This window comes from Xiphias gladius, chromosome 2 (genome assembly GCF_016859285.1).
Source record: "Xiphias gladius isolate SHS-SW01 ecotype Sanya breed wild chromosome 2, ASM1685928v1, whole genome shotgun sequence".
Taxonomy (NCBI): Eukaryota; Metazoa; Chordata; class Actinopteri; order Istiophoriformes; family Xiphiidae; genus Xiphias; species Xiphias gladius.
This window is the reverse complement of record NC_053401.1, coordinates 10,232,799-10,251,604: the sequence shown is the minus strand read 5'-3', so window position 1 is coordinate 10,251,604 and position 18,806 is coordinate 10,232,799. Positions and strand designations below refer to the sequence as shown.

Here is an 18,806-nt window from a genome sequence, read left to right as displayed (position 1 = left end):
GTGATGGATGGATTTGAGTTTTGCGGACATTTTTGGAAAGTGAGGACATTTAATTAGATTTTAAGGTTTAAGTAAGAATTTGAGTTGGACATGTAGATGTGATGTTAAGGTTAGTGTTAGTGGCTAGTGTGTGACCTACAGTATAACGTGTACTTGATTAATGTCAAACAAATTCTGATCTGGTCTCATTTTTTCTGTCATGAAACAATATAAAAAACATACTCGCAAAATCTTAATATTAATATTTTAAAGAACACAAATATTCAATGGAGTAAGTTATTTATACTGTATGCAATGACAAAACATAAAATAAAACAATAAACTTTAAGTAGCATGAAACACAAACAGGATGTTATGCATAAAATTTAAGCATTACACAGGACAAAAACACTCAAAGTTAACATAATATATCTATCTACTCTGCTATGAAACTTAACACTCATAATGGAAAATAATGCGTGTGACAGAGAAAACAAGAAATAAAAATAAAGAAAGCAAGAGAAGGATGGAGAGATGAAAAAATAAAAACGAAGGAAAGATATCCAAAAGCACCAAAACAATGAAAATGAAGGGGAAAAAAAAAAAACTTATGAAAGTTGTTTGAGTGAAGCAGGAGTTGTCGGCTATATCATCCTGCCAACACTCACACATCCAGCTGACACCCTGAATATTAGTCACTGGACAATTAATAGCCCTGTTTCCTGTGTGTGTGCTTGCAAGTACGAAGGAGATTGAATCGGTAACAGAATCATGCATAAAAGTACAAAAATATATTCTCATTTACTGGTCTAAATGTCACTGGTTGGTTTCCCAGAATCAGGGTCAAGTCCTCACTTAAAGCAGCCTGAAGAATCATAAAACAGGCTTTTGCTTGAACAGTTCCCATGTTAAGGGGGTTCAGGACTGTTTCATGACTATGGTACATGAATGTTTAGACCCAAACAATAATAGATTGCAAGGTTGTTGGTTCTATTCCCATCTGTTTGAACCATGTGGCTGCGTGTTGGACGGGTTATGATCTTTTATGAACACAGGCTGTGAATGGTTTAATAATGAAACAGCCAGTGTGATTATTGGTTCATTTCCATTTATCCAGAGTCATTTGATCGTTGCGTGGGTGGTCGGCGGTTTCGCTCATAGTGCTTTTATTAATGTAACCTTGCTCGTGAGTTGACCTGAGGTTGACCAGCAATATGTGTGTGTGTGTGTGTGTGTGTGTGTGTGTGTGTGTGTGTGTGTGTGTGTGTGTGTGTGTGTGTGTGTACCTTCTCAGCTAGAGCCTCTTCCAGTGTTCCCAGTGCTGTGTCAGTGTTGGAGGTGTCGGTCTGTAAAGACTTGACTCTGTCTTTCAGACCACTCAGCTGTTTCTCTTTATCCCTCAGCTGATCCTGGAGGTTCTCTATCTGCAGAGAGAAAAGGAGAAAAATACTGTTTAAATGCATTATTCACCTATTTACCAAAGAAAGGGACACTTGTTGCCAGGTGTATGGACTCTCAAACTCAAAATAAAGCACAGAACAGTCCACCGGACTCTAATTACAACTCCTTGTAATTAGAGCCCAAACAAAACCCATTGCTTATTACATATGACTTAACAGTTTATCTGACAGTTAATAACTGTAACACACAAAAAACAAATCATATATTTAAAGATTACTGAGGATAAAAAACACAACAAAACATAAAAGTTTTATCAACATTGTGGTACAAATGTCTCACATTCCCTCAGTTTCTCTCCTGTTTCCTCTCAAACTGATTTCATAGCAAATGAATCTTCTTCTCAAATACAAACACAAACGTCTCTACCCACTACACTCATATATATAAACTTTCCCCCCAAGTTTTGCTACCTTTAACCCCCTAAACAAAATACACACTCTCTACCTCCTCCTCTTTCTCCCCTTCGCCATCCCTCCTGTTTCCTCTCACAGTGATCTGGTAGCAGATTAGTTTTCAGTTAAAACACAAATTCAGCAGAAATAACTGAAGGACTCACTCTTTTTCTGAGCTGACAATAAGTGTGTGAATGTGTGTGTGAGAGAGAGAGAGATCATAGACAAAGATAAGGTGTTATGTCAACTTTGTGGTCTTCATTAAAAGATGGATGGAACAAAAGGTTGAACAGCACAGAAATAACAAATTCAGGAAAAAAAAAAGAGAGAGATGGAAAGCTTATGTAGTGTCTCATTATGAGCAAACTTGGGTGGTAAAATTGCAAAGTTTCAGTCTCCCTCTCTTTCCCTCTCTGTAGCCTTTCTTTGCCAAAGAGAAAGGAAACCAAGCGATTGACAACATGTCACAAAAAAAAAAGTCAGATTGGTATGTAACCTTTTACTGTACTGCAGGTGAGAGACACACATTTTCAGTACCACGGAGAGTGTGAGTATGTGTGTTCATACAGTAAAACATTTCCAGTGCCTCATTAATCAACTTTTGACCTGACAGCTTGACTGACACCTTCTCCCCCTTCTTTTTCTCTCTCTCACACACACACATCGTTTTTTTACTATATTTGTGGGAAGCCATGATTGACATAATGCATTCCCTAGCCCTTTATCCTAACCTTAACCATCACAACTAAATGCCATACCCCAACCCTTACACTTACCTAACCTAAATCTAACCTGAACCCTAAAACCAAGTCTTAGCCCTCAAAAAGCTGTTCAAACTTGGGGGGCCTTGCATTTTGGTCCCCACAAAGCTGTTGGATCCCAAAAGTATACCCCCCCCCCCAAACACACACACACACACTTTTGACATTGAGAGCCAGTGAGACTCTTTGATCCTGTCTGCACTTCCTGAAACTGACAACTGCTGGATGGCCAGTGCATGCACACACACATATGCACGCACGCACACACACGCGCACACATGCACGCATGCACACAACTCTTGGGCTTCTCTTTTTGTGAGGACACTCGTTGGCATAAGGCATTTCCCTAACCTCAACCATCACAACTAAATGCCGAACCCAAACCATTACCCTAACCTTAACCCTCAAACAGCCATTTAAAGCTTTGAGGACCAGCCAACTTGTCCTCACTTTCCCAAGGTCTAAATCTCAAACTGGTCTTCACAAAGATAGAAGTACAAGTACACACACAAACACACACACACGCATACACACACGCACACATATAAATACAAACCGACACACTCATTGCATCTGTCTTGTCCTTTTTTAGTCCCACAATCATCAGTGATAACTAACTGGAATACGTTAACTAAACAATAACTGGCTGATGCCTCTATTCATTTATGTCATGATGTTCCTCACATAAAACAGAAAATTAAATTCAGCAACAAAGAGAAGAGGATGATGGGCCATTGTCTATAAATTCATTTAATTTCCTTCACTTCTAACAAAGAGTGACAGATAAAATTACGAGGAGGGAAGGACAAGAGGAAGAAGAGGTGGACAAACAAAAAGAAGATATTTTTAGTTTTTCCACGTGCAAAAAGAGAATTGAGGAAATCATTAAATGGATAAAGGAGGAGCCAGCAGCATCTCTGTCTGCTTCTCAGACACTGGACTGTATTCTATTTGAAGACGGCAGAGGTCATCATTTATTGAACAAGAGGAACTCATTAGTATGCATCTGATTTCAAACACACAGTCTAACTCCTCCCCCTCCCCTTCTTTCTTTATGTCTGTCTGTTTGATTGTCTCTATCAATTACAAGTTCTACATTTTTTTCCTATAAGGGACAACTGGAGGGAAAGACAGGGGGATTGAGAGAAAAATGAAAAGGTTGACGTTTTAAGGCAAGAGACACAAAAGGCTGGCAATGGGAACATTTAACTGTATACAGGGTTGTTTGTCTTTTTTTTTTTTACCGTCTAAACAGTTCTTCCTTACCCTCCATCCGTCCATCCATCCAAAGCCACTACAATACTGGGTGTGTTATTATAGTTTCCCTCCTCTGTGACTCTTCCTGAAAGCTCTTCACTAGTGTTACTCTTGTCAGAATGACAGCGAATTGTGTGTGTGTGTGTGTCTGTGTGTGTATGTGACAGCACACACCATACCAGACAGCAAAGACAGAGGGTCACTCCGTCCCATCCATATCTCTGACAGCATTACCACAGACATACTCACACACAAAAATATATATATTGAAAATTAGGCAAAATATGCAGAAAACACCAGTAAATCCAGTTTTCTTTGTACCCACAGTACCTGTCTGTGAATGTGATGTGTCGTTTTGTCTGCCTGCTCACCTGTCTGTCTTCCTGTGTGTCCGTCTGTGTCAGCTTCTAATCTACACACTGTCTTACAATACCATCTAGTGGTTGTAGTATTACACGACAAGATTATATCCCAGTGCAAGCAGATTTCTATCAGCGTGAATGAGTGTAAGAGACACTGAGTGAAGTGAGTAAATGTGTCTGTCTCCACGTATCTTATCATTCATTTTTCCAAAATAGCTTTCAGTAACAAGTATCCACACAACATTTTATAGAAGCTCTTTTAGACTCTTGCTGTCAACATTTCTATTCAATTTGTTTGAATATACAATGTCATTATTATTAGTTAAAATAAAAAGATGTACTGGCAGATAGCATGAGCAGCAACAGAAAACATAGTGCCACCTATGGCAGCTTAAATGTTGCAATCGGGAAATCCAATTACAACATCACAAAAGCGAACCGTAGGAAGTGCAGTGCAGCAACAAACAACAATGACTGCTTAGCCTCAAACATTAAACTTTTATTTTAACTAGGCATTTTTTTGCCTGTGTTTGACCTGAGTGTTTTCTTACCTTCTTCTGCAGTACATTGACTTTGCGTTCTTTGACGTCTAGCATGTCTTTGAGGTCGGTGATCTCTCCTTGCTGAGTGCTTTTCTCCTCTGTCAGCTCTGATATCTGCTGACTCTTTTTAGAGAGAAGAGATTCCTTTTCCTCTAGTCGGAGACGCAAGGCATCCACCTGCGCGCGCGCGCACACACACACACAAAAGTCAGTGAAAATGAATATTCACAAACCAAATATCAATGGTACCATCACATATAGTGTAGCAACAAAGTTATAGTAACAGAACGGCTATACCTCAGTCTGTAGTATGGCGGCTCTCTGTTCCTTGGCAGTGAGTGACTCTTTGAGTACATCCACGTGTTGTTTACTGTCAGAAAACTGATTGTTCAGAGTTTCCAGTTTGGTCCTGAGTGCCAGCAGCTCGCTGTCCTTACGACTCAGCTCCTGCTTCGCCTGCTCCATCTGAGTAACACACACACGACGTGAAGAGAGAGGGGGAGATAGAAAGACGAAAGACCAGTGAGAGTGTGTACTAGAGAGGATTAAACGCATATTGAAATATATGAAAATCCAGCACAACCTTTACTAAGTGAGCCCTCATTCTACGGTGCATGTTAAGGTTTTAGCTATAATTCATGACCCCATTGTAGAAGACCAATTGAAAAAAAAGAAGTATGCGCAATAAATAGCAGTGCAAATAACGTTTTTGAGAGACAAATGTTGATTTACAATTATTGCTTCATTTGTACTTTACAACTTTTTGAACTATATTCAGAGGGACAAGAATATTTAGTTACTGATGAACAGTTGGTAGTTTTACACTAATATGACTTGCAGTATACAGAGTGCATGAGAGGCCTTCTACAAGGGGCACTGTGTCTGTTTATACACAGAAAGCTGAGAGCGTGATCAAATATAATCTACGCACATCTTCGACTTTTTAAAAAAGAGAAATTAGCTTTGTCTTCTAATTTCTCTCCTGAAAACCAAACACCAGTTACACACGCATCGAAGTCAGTCCAGTATTCAACTCTTTTGCTCTATACTTCTCAGCTATGTACCAGAGGGTCAGGGTAAATTCTTTTTAGAGATTATTGAAATAAAACAAGAAAAACATTACAACTACTTTATTTCCATGGATGACACAATAAGTTCCTGTGGCATTTCATATGGTGACTGGGAGTGTATTTTGTGAGTGAATTTAACATGATATAAAAAAAGAATAGACCCAAACCACACAAAAAATCAATCCTATAAAAACCTCAGCAAATCCCTCAGGAAACTGATCCAAGCCACTAGCTGAGAGAAACCTCATGCAAGGAGAAAAAAAAGCAGGTTAGAGATATCCATACTGTAGTACAGCCCAGCTGGATTCCCAAATTTTAGTCTATAATGGTACAGTTCAGACTGCTAGAAACAACTATTACTGTCAAAAGCCACTGATCACCAACAGAATTGGAAGTAAAAACTTCTAGGTCACTTTAGGTCCCGCTATTTTTGCCCGAAAGGAACTTAACTAAAACTTTGAATTTTTATCTGTCAAATAAGTGTTTGCAACCCTACTTTTACAGATGCTTAGAGACAATTTCTTTAACAGCTCCATTACTTAAACTCTGGTTATTCACAAAATCTAGTATTCATTACATATGTTAACATTAAACCTATATCTAAACACAAAGGTTAACTGCGATACTATGAATAGCCTTTATCTCAGTTTTCCAGTTTCAGGTAAGTACAAGGTACAAGGTAAGGTACAGCTGACAGTAAATGGTTTGAGACTATTGTCTTTACTGGGTGTTGATAAATTTGGAATATTTGATTACTTGGAATATTGGGAGTAGTGCCTCCGATGAACCTCAAGGAGAAAAATAAAGTGATCATATCTTGTGGTAAAGTAATGATATGAATAGATTTCCCATCTTGTTGCATTAACAGAGCTTGCTTCACTTAGTATGAGTGACATTTGAGAGTTATAGTTGCTGCTGTCTGAAAACAAAGTCACACTACTGGGATTCTACTGGGAATCTACTGAAGCAGCAGCCATTAGCCAGTCAACCTGGGAGACAGAGAGAAAGAAAGAGAAAGCAAACAGACACAGAAGTGTGTCTCTTACTGCAGACACCTCCCGCTGAAGCTCACTGGCTCGTTGCTTTAGCTCCTCCTTCTCTGATTGGCTGTGAGATAGCTCTTCCTTCAGCTGCTCAACCTGGCAGGAGAGGAGGACGTCACCATGACGACAACGAATCAGCTGCCAGGGTCGCTGACCACTGACCACTCATGGCATATCCAAGCACCTGACATGCTGAGATAATACAGGAAAACCACCTACTGTACACACTTACCTATAGTTTTAATGTCTATGCCGAACTTTATGGCACGGAGGACCACGAGTCAGATTTCGTATTATAGACCTAAAACATTTTAGGTTATCATACATCATAGAATTTGTTAATTGATGTGTGCCTGTTAGAAAGATCTTCAGGAATAAATAATGCAGCCTGTGAGAATAATGTTTCTCACATGGTGCCCTGAATTTCTTGATTTTCTTGGGTTTCCAGAGTCATGCAACAAGCATCTCACATGAACAATTATAAACATTTCAAATGGAAATGAGGATACAGACACTTTATTTTTACTTTTTTATGTTATTGACAGCAAGAAAAAATAATGTAATCCTTGCCCAAACTCCAAATCAAGGAAACTGATACTGTAATAACAAGAATAAACACTTAACAAGTGTGGCATGTCCACTGAAGTAATCTTACTTGAGCCGTTCCTAACATGTTAACTGGTCAGTAGTCATGAGTAGTGGTAGTAGTCATTCACGTGGAGTTTGGTGGTTGTTAAAACTGTTGATTCAGGCCTGCAATATAGCTGCCCCTGGTCTTAAATGCATTTTAGGACTGCAAGCATGCTGATGATGTCTGTACTTCGAAACCAAGGAAGTAAGGCATTTAGTGTACTGCTATAAACATCTAAGATTGCATGTTAACAATGATCAAAGAAAGAAAAAGGTAAGGGAGAGCACTCCTTTCCAGATGTGAGATACAAAAACCAGCAGAAACAAGAACAAATACATTTCAACTCGAACAAGCAAACAAACATAAGGGAGAGAATAATCTACTGAATTTCCAAACATGCTCGCCTCCCCGAGCTATAACCGTCAATGGTCGGGGAAAGAAGTCTAGAAATTCCAACAATCTTTTAAAACACAAAGAGAAAATTGATGAGACAAGCATGTACATGTGTACATGTTAGTGTGTTCGTGTGTGTGTATCTCTCACCTTGTTCTTCATGAACTTGGAGTGGGATCTGTAGACCTCCATCTGCTTGATCTCCTCCTCCCTCTCCTCGCTGCTCAGAGCTCCGTTGGACTTCAGCATGTTCACCTCCTCCTCCAGGTCTCTCATGCCGCGCTCCAGTGAGCTGATCTTTGCATCCTGGCAGGACATCAACATGCTTATGTTAAGAGAAAAGGTGTGATTGACTATACCTGGGCTATATGTATTTCTTTAGTATTTCCCAATGATGCGCAGAGCTGGAAATTCAGTCAAAGAAAATCCATATGAAAGATAAGATTAACAAGACTGAGGAATAACTGAACAATTTTAGAAGCTGAATGTAGGCAAAGCTCTTATTCATTAGCTAACAGAATTTACAGTCATGATCTTCAGTATTAGCAATATCCTAACTGGCATTGAGATGCAGAACAACTGTTAATACTGCTAATATGGAAGGTCTGAAAATCTGTGACATACTGCAGAAGTAACTCCACCAGAGGGAGCAATTTGAGTTGTAGAACATAGAAAATATGTGTTAATGAAAGTGCACTAAAACAGCATAGTTGTGTGTTTGATTTTAATTTTCTAAAAACCATGTTAGCAATAGATTTTGAGCAAACATTGCACTATATACCGGAAATCAAAAACAAATGAATGCATGATATGACTGTATTTACATAGGGTGGCGCATACTTAGCACAGCATATATATTTATTATAATTATTATTATAGTTTTAAAAGAAATGTTGATTTTGATATAAAGCACAGACACACATTAAAATGAAATAATTAACAACACATATTTACCTTCATTTCAATGACTGTCTGCAGGGCCTTGGTCTTTGTTGACTCTGGAGCTGCTTCATATCTCCTATGCAGCTCCTGAGGGACACACACACCACGATGGTCAGCAAACGGAAGAGAGAGAGACACAGAGGGATGGGGAGAGGGATGGAGCGAGGGATGGAGCGAGAGAGGAGAAGGTCTTGTACCAGGAGAGGAGGCGACAGCAACTGATGGAAAGTGATGGAGTGAGGGCTGGATGGTGGGTGTAGGCCGTGGAGAAGGAGCAGGGAAGGAGTGCTGGAGGGAAGGATGGACAGAAGAGGCAATGACAAAAGATGGATAGTGGGGAGCACACGAGGAGGGGAGGATGACGGGATGGATGGAGTGGCGATGGGAAGGAGGGGAAGGCGCAGGGAAGGAGGGAGAAGAACGGAGTGGGGGATGGCGTGAGGGAGAGAAAGGAGGAGAGGGCTGGAAGGGGGGAGACACATGGAAAGGAGGTGGAATAGGTATGGAGGGAGAAACAGGAAGAGCGGGAGAGACGGGGATGGAGGGGGAGGCGGGAAGGAGATGTTTCTCTCTTGCAGAGGTGCTGGCTTTTAGCCTCCTTGGGTCGATCCGTCCATCCCACATCCTTCAAACTGTGAGGAACACCACCAAAGAAACTGACATCGTTTCAGCCTCAGATGTGAATGAATGATCAAATCTGGCAGCCTGAAATGATTCTAATTCCTTGAATTAGCTCCCAGCTTCAAAGCCTTTAAATTCAGATTAAATCTAAAATGGAGTAGAATCTAAAAATGTACAAATTAAACCAAAAAATTAAATTCAAAAGAAGAAATCCAGTCTTATGGCTTCAAAAGCTGGAAAATAAAACTACAGGATTCCAGTTTCAATGTCCTGCAGCAGCATACAGTAACCTAAAATAATTTCTTACATCACTACTAAAAACCCTGCAAGAATATGGTAGATTTACACTAGATTTCTTTTCCTAAAATTCCCCAAATTCTTATTATATCCTCAATGTTAAATTTTTAAATACCCTAATTTACTGAACTATATGCGAGGAAATTCTATCTGTCTGACTGTTATCACATCACAACTCACTAGTCAAATGAAGTGAGAGCAAAGAAGGGGGAGTGTAGTGGTAGATGTAAAGGCACAAGGAGGAAAAAAAAGGACAGGGAGAAAGAATGCGAGAGAGGATGAAAGCAGAGGGGAGGACGCAGCAGTGTATGCATCACTGCTTTTCTTTGGAGGAAACGCAGTTAGAGGCTAACAAGTACAGCTAATGCATTAGCCAGGATGCATGAAAACGCACATATGTGAAAGGGACAGTAGGGTGCCATTCCTTAAGGCACTAGTTAGAATGCTATGAATGCTCATGAGCATGAGCACACAAACACAAACAAAGACACAGACACACACACACACTCAAAAATTCAAGGGATAAGGTTACCTTGCTTTGTAATCACTTCCTGGAGAGTGTCTGGAGCTAATATGCTTCTAATACAACATTCTATATAATTGCTGAATTAATGTTACAATAACTTTTGTATTATTACTTTTACTTGTGAATTCTGTGTAGGTTTACTGGACTAATTACTGGGCAGTACTTCCTATGGAGACTTTATGTTGTTCATTGACTCGTGATGCTTTTTTTTCTGACATGAAGCACAATGTAACGTTAACTAATGTGACAGCTAATGTTAAGTCTATGCTTCTGTGAATCCAATTTTCTTCTTCTTCTTTCTTCTTTTCTTTCTGTATTAACTCATTTTCATAATCATAAATTAAAAAAATATTCCAGTGCTATACATTTGGTGATATTTCAGTTTCACTGATTCAGTTTTCAGCGATTAAAGTCAAGTGACTACATTTCACAATTAGTTAGGTATCCAATAGCTTAGATTCAAATCTTTACAGCCTTTATTTGCTTCTATACAGAAGTCTCCCTTTTTACTGCTGCATATCCATCCCCACTAGGGACATTTTGGTAGAATTTAAAAAAAAAAAAAAAAAACATTGCTCTCTTTCAGATGCGGGGAGTTACAGGTCTGTTTGAACCAATGTTCAAAAAAGAAGTTTCGCCAGTGCAGCTGGACGTCTTCAAGACAAATGCTCAGTAGAAACTTTAGACCCACCCATATGACTACCATAACTTTCATTTTAACCTATACTGAAACTCCAGATATTGCATAAAATTTATTTCGGTTTTCCTGAGGTGTTTTCTGCTTTGCAATTAACAATGTCTGTTGTCGAATTCTGTCAAAAAACAGAAACTCTGTCCAGTAGACTGGTGCAATGTGAAGCAACAAGGACCAGAAAATATGTTTTGAGTATAGTAATAGTTTGAAGGGATCTCCTAATTATATTTTAAAGCCTTGCTGCCTACGATACAATTATGATGCATCGCTTGCTCTTGTGTGTGTCTATTTATGCATATTTCTCCCTCACAGCTGTGGCCCATGGCGCATTTGGAGCTGGTCATAAAAGGCTGGTCTCAGAGCTGGTTTGTATATTTTCAGTGTAATTGAAACAGTTGCCAACCTGGTGGCTCTTAACATAACAGTTTTGCCTGAATTTAAGATATTTAAAGACAAATGTTATCACATTATGTTATTCCCATATATTCCCACATATTATCACACATATAATGTTATACTTTATTTGTCCATCAAAATCAAAAAGTAAATGCACATTCTGTGAGTCTGCGTACTGAGAATTGCAGTAGTGTATTAGTATCACAATATTTTTGTTGTGCATGCTTTCCTACTGTATTTTTTTGTATTTGTATGATTTCCCCTATCTGTTAGACTCTTTTCGCAGTTCAATAAGGTGTTTTTTTTATTCACCTTATTCAACTGAATTATTACTACATTCAAATTTCAATTTATTTAGGACTTTTTGAAAAATTGAACTTAGTATTAACAAGTTTGTCAGTCATCAAAAATTATAATGAGTCCAGAAAAGATGTATAAAATGGGCATAAATGACATTGTGTATAGTGAAATTAACACTTAGTATGCTGAAAAGCTGATGTCCATCTTTGATAATTTGTAGTCCATTAACAACATCTTACCACTAGAGGGAACTGTTGTATGATACAAGAAACACTGATGAACTGAGAGTTAAAACAGCTCAGAGAGATGTTAGAAAAGAGACAAAGTAAGCAGTGGAGAGTCGAAAAATAGGGCAAAGTGTGCATTCCTGTGTATTTGTGTGTGTGTGTGTGTGTGTTGATGTTTCTGTGTTGTATTAACATTATATTATGAGCAAAGAATGGAAGCATCCAAGGGCCTCGTCTGGCTATGACAGTTTGATTTGTACACACTCACATCCGGCTGTACATAAAGAAAACCCCCCCCCCCCCCCCCCCCCGTGCATTTCTTGAATGCACTTTGTTTATTCTTCACCAGTCACACACACACCTCTCTGACTTGTAGCATCTCCTTGTCTTTTCGCTCCAGTAGGCCCTCCAGTTGGTGGATGGTCATCTCAGCATCGGCCAGTTGCCTCGTACGTTCATGGTCCTCTTCTGTTGCCCGTGACGACAGGCCTTTACTCTGCAACATTTCCAGTAACTTCTTTATTGACTCATCCCTGTTAGAAAAGAATGGAATAGATTTAAAGCTAACATACCGGCAACCTAAAATGGCAGCAAAAGGTCACTGAAATCAGATAAGTTAATACATTTCACTCTAGAACCACACCTCCTCTGTCTCCTCCTCTATCTTTACCTGGCAGTTAGTGTGTGTTTCTGTGTATCTATCCTCAGCTCCATTTCTTCCACAGTCTTCCTCAGGAGGAAGAGCTCTTTGACCTGCCGCTCGTACTCGCCATGGAGACGCAGGAAGTTCTCCTCTGTCATTTCCTGAGGAGAGATGGGCTGATTTCCAAGGTGACTGGAGTCCGAGTAATCGGACTGGAAGAGCTGGTTGAGATCGCGTTGGATTCGGACTTCATCTTGTAAAGCCTGGATGGTGCACTGAAGATGCTGGAGGGAGACAAAAAAGTTGTATATAAGTTGTAAAATGTAAAAGATTAACAGGAGTGTGTGGATGTTGTGGTGCTGCTGCTGAAGAGATTCATAGAGTGCGAAGTAAGATTTTTACTGTTCCATTGCACAACAGGACTTTTAAGAGGACTGACAAGATTGTTCATCAGTACTATCGACTTAACCTTTATTGTACAAGGAGCTGATATTTTGGTCTTTCCAAACGTACAGCTTATATGAAGGCTATTAGGTTACCTAAAGGCCCTCAGTTCACTGTGTGACAACTGTTTTGTGGTAATTTGATTGTAAAAAGGTATTGTGAAATTGGACGTCACTTTTGGGCATATGCTGCAGTAATCCTGGTTTTGTAACAGCATAAAGAATGCCATTTTTCCACCTCCATTTTGAAGTGTGCTGGCCACATCCGACTGGGAGAACAACCCAGGGTAGATTCAGAACATGCTGGAGGGATTATATGTCCCATAAAACCTGGGAGCACATGGGAATCACCAGGAGGAGCTGAGATAAGTTCCACGGCAAAAGGACAATTGGCCTACTGTGCTCATCCCGTTGTTACTGCAACACTCATAATGATATAGTATATGAAAAGGAATGGCTGGATCGACAGGTCGGTTCAGAGGCTCAGAGGCAAGCTAAATCAAACAAAGCACCATTGCTTTTTGCAGAGGTTTTCCTCGTCTTCTTGGAGATCTTGGGTTGGCTCTGGAATCGCAGGGATGCACTGAGGCACTACATTATATTGAAACTTCACTTGACTAGACTGCACAGTGGGTTAAAGATTCGTTTAAAAATCACAGGGTTTGACTGATTTGTATTTGGCTTAATAAACAAAATATGCAAAATATGTCTAGACTGATCTTAAAGCAAAGTGCGAGTGAATGACCAGCTGACTGAGACAGCATACAGTATGTCTATGTCATCTTGAGTGAGTTGGTGTGTTATGAAAGTGTGCTGGCAGGTGAGTATCACTACCATCATCATCATGGCTGAGAACAACATGACATGACTCCCCCTGAGTCAAACAAAAGAAGAGTTTGTATGTGTGCATGTGCGTGTGTGTATGATGTCATTATGATGTCCCGAGGCTTTTTTAAAATGCGTCACACATAACCTGTACAGCAGCCAGGTCATCAACACACAAGTCATAGTATATTTCCAGAGTTACAAATAATACAGGTAGCAAAATGCTGAAAGAGAGATGAATGAGAGTAGATGTTAACAGGAGATTAAAAAAATAATAAAAAAAGAAAAAGGAAGTTCAGAGGTTAAAAAAGGCAGAGATGCTAGTGCTCCCTTGCAGCTATCGTTAATCAACATTGACAAGAGAAAGAACGAGATTAAAGGAGAAAGGAAAGAGACGAATGAGCTGGGAGGAAAAGAAAAACCATTTTTAGGTATTAAGGAAGAGAAAGGAGAAGAGAAAAAGAAAAGGCAGCAGATGGTGATCACAAATAAACTGTGTACAAGCACAAACAGACACACAAAAAGAAAATGGATGAGAGGTAATTAGATAATGTCACAGCCATTGTCTGCTTTATGTTGCATGACAGCCAGGGCAGTGTGTGTCTCTCCGGCTTTGTCTTGTACGGTTCTGTTCACTTCCATATTGAGACAAATGTAGAGAATATTGCATTGAACCGTGATAAACTATTATTTTTATATTTCATAATTTTTTGACCTCATTTTATCACTGTGTGTGTCACACACACGCACACATACATACACAAACATGTTGACATGACACTGACATTTCTAGGACGTCCTGAAGACTAAGAGACACCAAGAGACAGATACAGAGTGATAGAGGGCATCCTTTTCCTGTCTTAAATATTCCCTTTCTGGTTTATCCATCTGTCTCCAACTATGATTCCTCCTTCAGACATGCAGACACTGACCCACCCATATGATGAAAATATGCAAGAATTTGCACACACCCTCAAATGTTTTGAATTGTGCTCAAATTCTAGGTACTTTATCAAAAGAAAAATACAAACATTTCTGGCTTCTGGTTTTCCCAGTGTGAGAATTTGCGGCTTTTCCCTATCATTATTAATTTAATCATTTTGTTTTTTTTCACTGTTCAGACTAAATAAGCAATAGAAAGATTCCCACTTGTTCTCTGGGATCTTGTAATGGGCAGTTTTCCTTATTTTCTGACACTTTCACGCTAAACAGTAAAACACATTTTACCAAAGGGTCTAAGGTATGCCTCAACTCTGACTGCACTTAAAGCAGTCTTAAAATCTTGTAATTTTCTGCTGCCTTCTAATTCTGTCTATCAGCTTTATTTTATTTTCATTTTATATATATATATATATATATATATATATATATATATATATATATATATATATATATATATTTGATATATATATATATATATATATATATATATATATATATATATATATATATTTATATATATATATATATTTAGTTTGTTTCCAATTTCTTTTTGAAGGTTAAACCTACTTAAAACTGCCTTATGTATGCATTGTACTAAATGAATCACTAGTTGCTGCCATAGTGTGTCAAAAGGATAGTCAGAGTGAGAAACACACATGAACAGAAACATCTATGATTATTACAGTAATATGTATAGAATATAGTATATTTCATGTGCTATTTAAGCATTAAAGAAATGTACATGCATGCCTACAAACATCATTATTCTGTAATCAGTCAAACACATCAGGCAAACACACACAACCACACACTCAGATCAAGCATCCAAAAGTATGTCAGAGTGGCAGAAATTAATGCGCGCGCACACACACACCAAGCCTAAATATTCTTGCTCACTCAAATGCAAATGAGTGTGTTTCTGCATGAAGTCAAGCAAATACAGTATGAACACACACACACAACTTCAAAGGTTACATATAAAGAATTCAGAAACATGCGTGCTCACACACATGCACGCACACACACACGCGCACACACACACAAGGCTTGTGCCTGTACTCCTCCCAACAGACACAAAGCTAGAATGTAGAGCTGAGAAATGCCAGACCACAAGATAGAGAGATGAAAAAGAAGAAATGAAATATAACAGGAAGTAAGCAGAAAGAAACAAAAACAGAGAGGGAGATAAGGCGGGTGGAGTGAGAAAAAGAGAGAAAACAGAGTGTTAATTGTGTCTGGCAGAAATACAAGAGGGGATGAAAAGAGAGGGAGAGAGAGATAGCGTAAGGGCCGGAATACAAGTTGTGTTTTTCATCTCAGTTTCTGCTGAGTCGTTTTTGGCTACTTCACCTTTGATCCTGTCAAACGCTTCCTGATTCCACGAGGGACTAAGGGGGTTGGTCAACACCCAAAACAGAACTGTAAACACACACACACACACACACACACACATCCAGAAACATGTACACACATGTACACACTCTGGACACATTCACATGTTCATATTACATTGTGAGTTGAATTACAAACACAAACCGGTCATGCAGCAGCACATAATACAAAACATGTAACCAGGACACAGTAAGTCAACTCCTCAAATTTCATGATGACTGTAAATACTGTAACTATCTGTAGAGACCATCATGACTGCATTTACATGCATTTAAATAACCAGGTTACTCAAAAACATGAATTCATCATTAATCCAATTTCCCCCTCAACAGCCTCCTTAAAAAAGGGTAACGATGTTGCTTAAACACAGTTGCCGGTAGACCGTAGACGTCTCTTTTATGCCTCTGCGCTCTCATAAAACAAAATACGGAGTGTGTTTCACACACAAAGCTTTTGTTCTCTTTAGCAATGTTTCGCCTGCAAGAAACAACATTATCTAACACCGTAGTCGTGAAATTAATTCATACAAATACAGGATGGGACAGGTCCCCCCAAAAAAGCATATTTGTACTTTTGCTGGACTCTGGTCTGGTCAAATGAGCCATACATGCTGTACATGATTGCAATGATCATGTACTGTATTCTGTTTTTCCACCGTTTGAACTTAAAAGCAATACACTTCTGGGTTGCTTCATAACCACAAAATTGGTGGAAGAACCTGAAATGGATGGAAAAAATATTCAGAAAAACAAATCTCAAAATGTCTCACTATCGAGCCACAACCACATTGGCCTGTACTCAGTCCATTACAGCAGTGTTCTCTACTCATTTTTGCTTGTGACCCCTTAATATGAAGCAGAATCTCTGTTTGTGAGGCCTTCTCATAGGTTGCATGTCTGTAGGTTGTGAGCAGTTTAATTGAAAAGCGAAAAAAGAATGTTTCACTTGAATAGCTGTTTTAGGCCTGATGGAGTAAAACTACAGATTTTCACAAGAAGCCAAGACCAGAGAAAAGTCTGAAAAATAAACAGAATTTTGTGCATCAGGATTTAGCTATTTTTAAATTCCCTACCCGGGCATCTCATTTCGCAACCCCCTTATTGGAAACCACTGCATTACGGCACTGCTTTAAGCAAAGTTCCATGATTAAGATGAGATCAATTTTTCATGTACTTCATGGGGTTGCAAATCAAGGTCTCAGCATGACCTCACCCTGGATGAGACCCAAATTCACATCACTAGAAGGATTAAAATGGGCTTCTGACAAACGTAGTGGCCTCACCAGCATAACTGCTGCCTAAAAACATGTACTCGTGCCAAAATTTATGTTGCAATGAGAAAAAAAAAAAATCTACCAAAAAAAAAAAAAAGATTATCCCTTGTATAACCTAATGATCAGTCAACATAATTCCTATCTATACTGTCATACTGTATTTAGAGGAAAAACAGAGTGAGAAGAAGAGAAGAGAAGAGAAAATACATTTGTGAATATGGTGACAATTTTTCCATCCGCTCGTCATCCCCCCCTGAGGCCACTGCTCATCTGTCGTTCAATATTAACCATCTCTCCGTTATTACTCCTCCGTCTCATCCCTCGCTTATTCTGTGCACGCCGGGTGAGTCACGCTTCCCCCTTCAAAAACAGACGCACAGTGACAGAAACACATATACACGCACTTGAATGGACAAACACACATGTGATGAGCACACGATAATGCCCACACGTAGACTTACACACATATGCGGCAGACAACATAATGTTGGAGGCAGTGGCCATACTGTTTGTGTGTGTGTGTGTGTGTGTGTGTGTGTGTGTGTGTGTGTGTGTGTGTGTGTGTGTGTGTGTGTGTGTGTGTGTGTGCGTGTGTGTGCGCGTGTGTGTGTGTGTGTGTGTGTGTGTGTGTGTGTGTGAGTGAGTGCATGACCGTGAGCAGTTTGAAAGCATCGCCCACTCAGGAATCAGACAACTGGCAGATTAACACACTCTCTCTCTTTTTTTTCTCTGAGGATAAAGGTGGAGGTGGAAGAACATAATGAAGAGGAGGAAATAAAATTTTAAAAAGACGAATGATTCAAAGAAACACATAAAAATCTCTCATTTTTCCAAAAGAAGAAGAGCAAGCTCATGGAAGAAAATAGAATCGGATTGTATGAAAACAAAAGAGGAAGACAAGAATAAGTATAAGGATGAAAGAGAGTAAGAGGCAAGAGATTAAATCGTGGAAGGAATGAATAAAAAATAGCCAAAAGGGGGCAGAGAGAAAGGGAGAAAAAGGAAAGAGGGAAATGTTGACCCTAATCAGTCACTTTGAAATGCAACATCAGGGTCAGTGGTGGGTTTAAAGAGCGAGAGCAGAGGAAAACATAGGAAAAGAAAGAGGGAATTAAATCAGCAAAACTGTAGCTGTCACATTTATTTTGATAGATAGACAGATACCGAGACTGACAGATTTCAGAGATGCAGAGTGAAGAAAAAAAGAGAAGCAGCAGAAGAAAAGGGGAGGGACTATACTGTAATTCTGTTCATTCCTCACCAACTCTTCCCAAACCCACTCCTTATATGGAAAGACATGGCTACCACAGTACCACAGGCCCTCTCTCTCTCTCTCTCACACACGCGCACACGCGCACACACACACGCACACACACACACACACACACACACAC

General features: G+C 39.3%; 1 protein-coding gene across 9 annotated transcripts in view; it reads right to left on the bottom strand.

Moving 5' to 3' along the window:
* The window catches only part of LOC120800517 (ELKS/Rab6-interacting/CAST family member 1-like), a 123,335-nt gene that overhangs the window by 82,154 nt on the left and 22,375 nt on the right, over window positions 1-18,806 (bottom strand). For 6 of the 9 annotated variants that reach the window (XM_040146679.1, XM_040146721.1, XM_040146713.1 and 3 more), the window contains exons 5-12: window positions 12,565-12,821; window positions 12,256-12,427; window positions 8,846-8,920; window positions 8,042-8,197; window positions 6,871-6,963; window positions 5,052-5,219; window positions 4,764-4,931; window positions 1,266-1,403 (exon numbers count right to left, since the gene is read on the bottom strand). In XM_040146679.1, the coding sequence (XP_040002613.1) occupies window positions 1,266-1,403; window positions 4,764-4,931; window positions 5,052-5,219; window positions 6,871-6,963; window positions 8,042-8,197; window positions 8,846-8,920; window positions 12,256-12,427; window positions 12,565-12,821 (1,227 nt within the window). The remainder of the gene's footprint in view (window positions 1-1,265; window positions 1,404-4,763; window positions 4,932-5,051; window positions 5,220-6,870; window positions 6,964-8,041; window positions 8,198-8,845; window positions 8,921-12,255; window positions 12,428-12,564; window positions 12,822-18,806) is intronic. The other 3 variants (XR_005708993.1, XM_040146729.1, XM_040146738.1) reach the window with 1 other exon arrangement.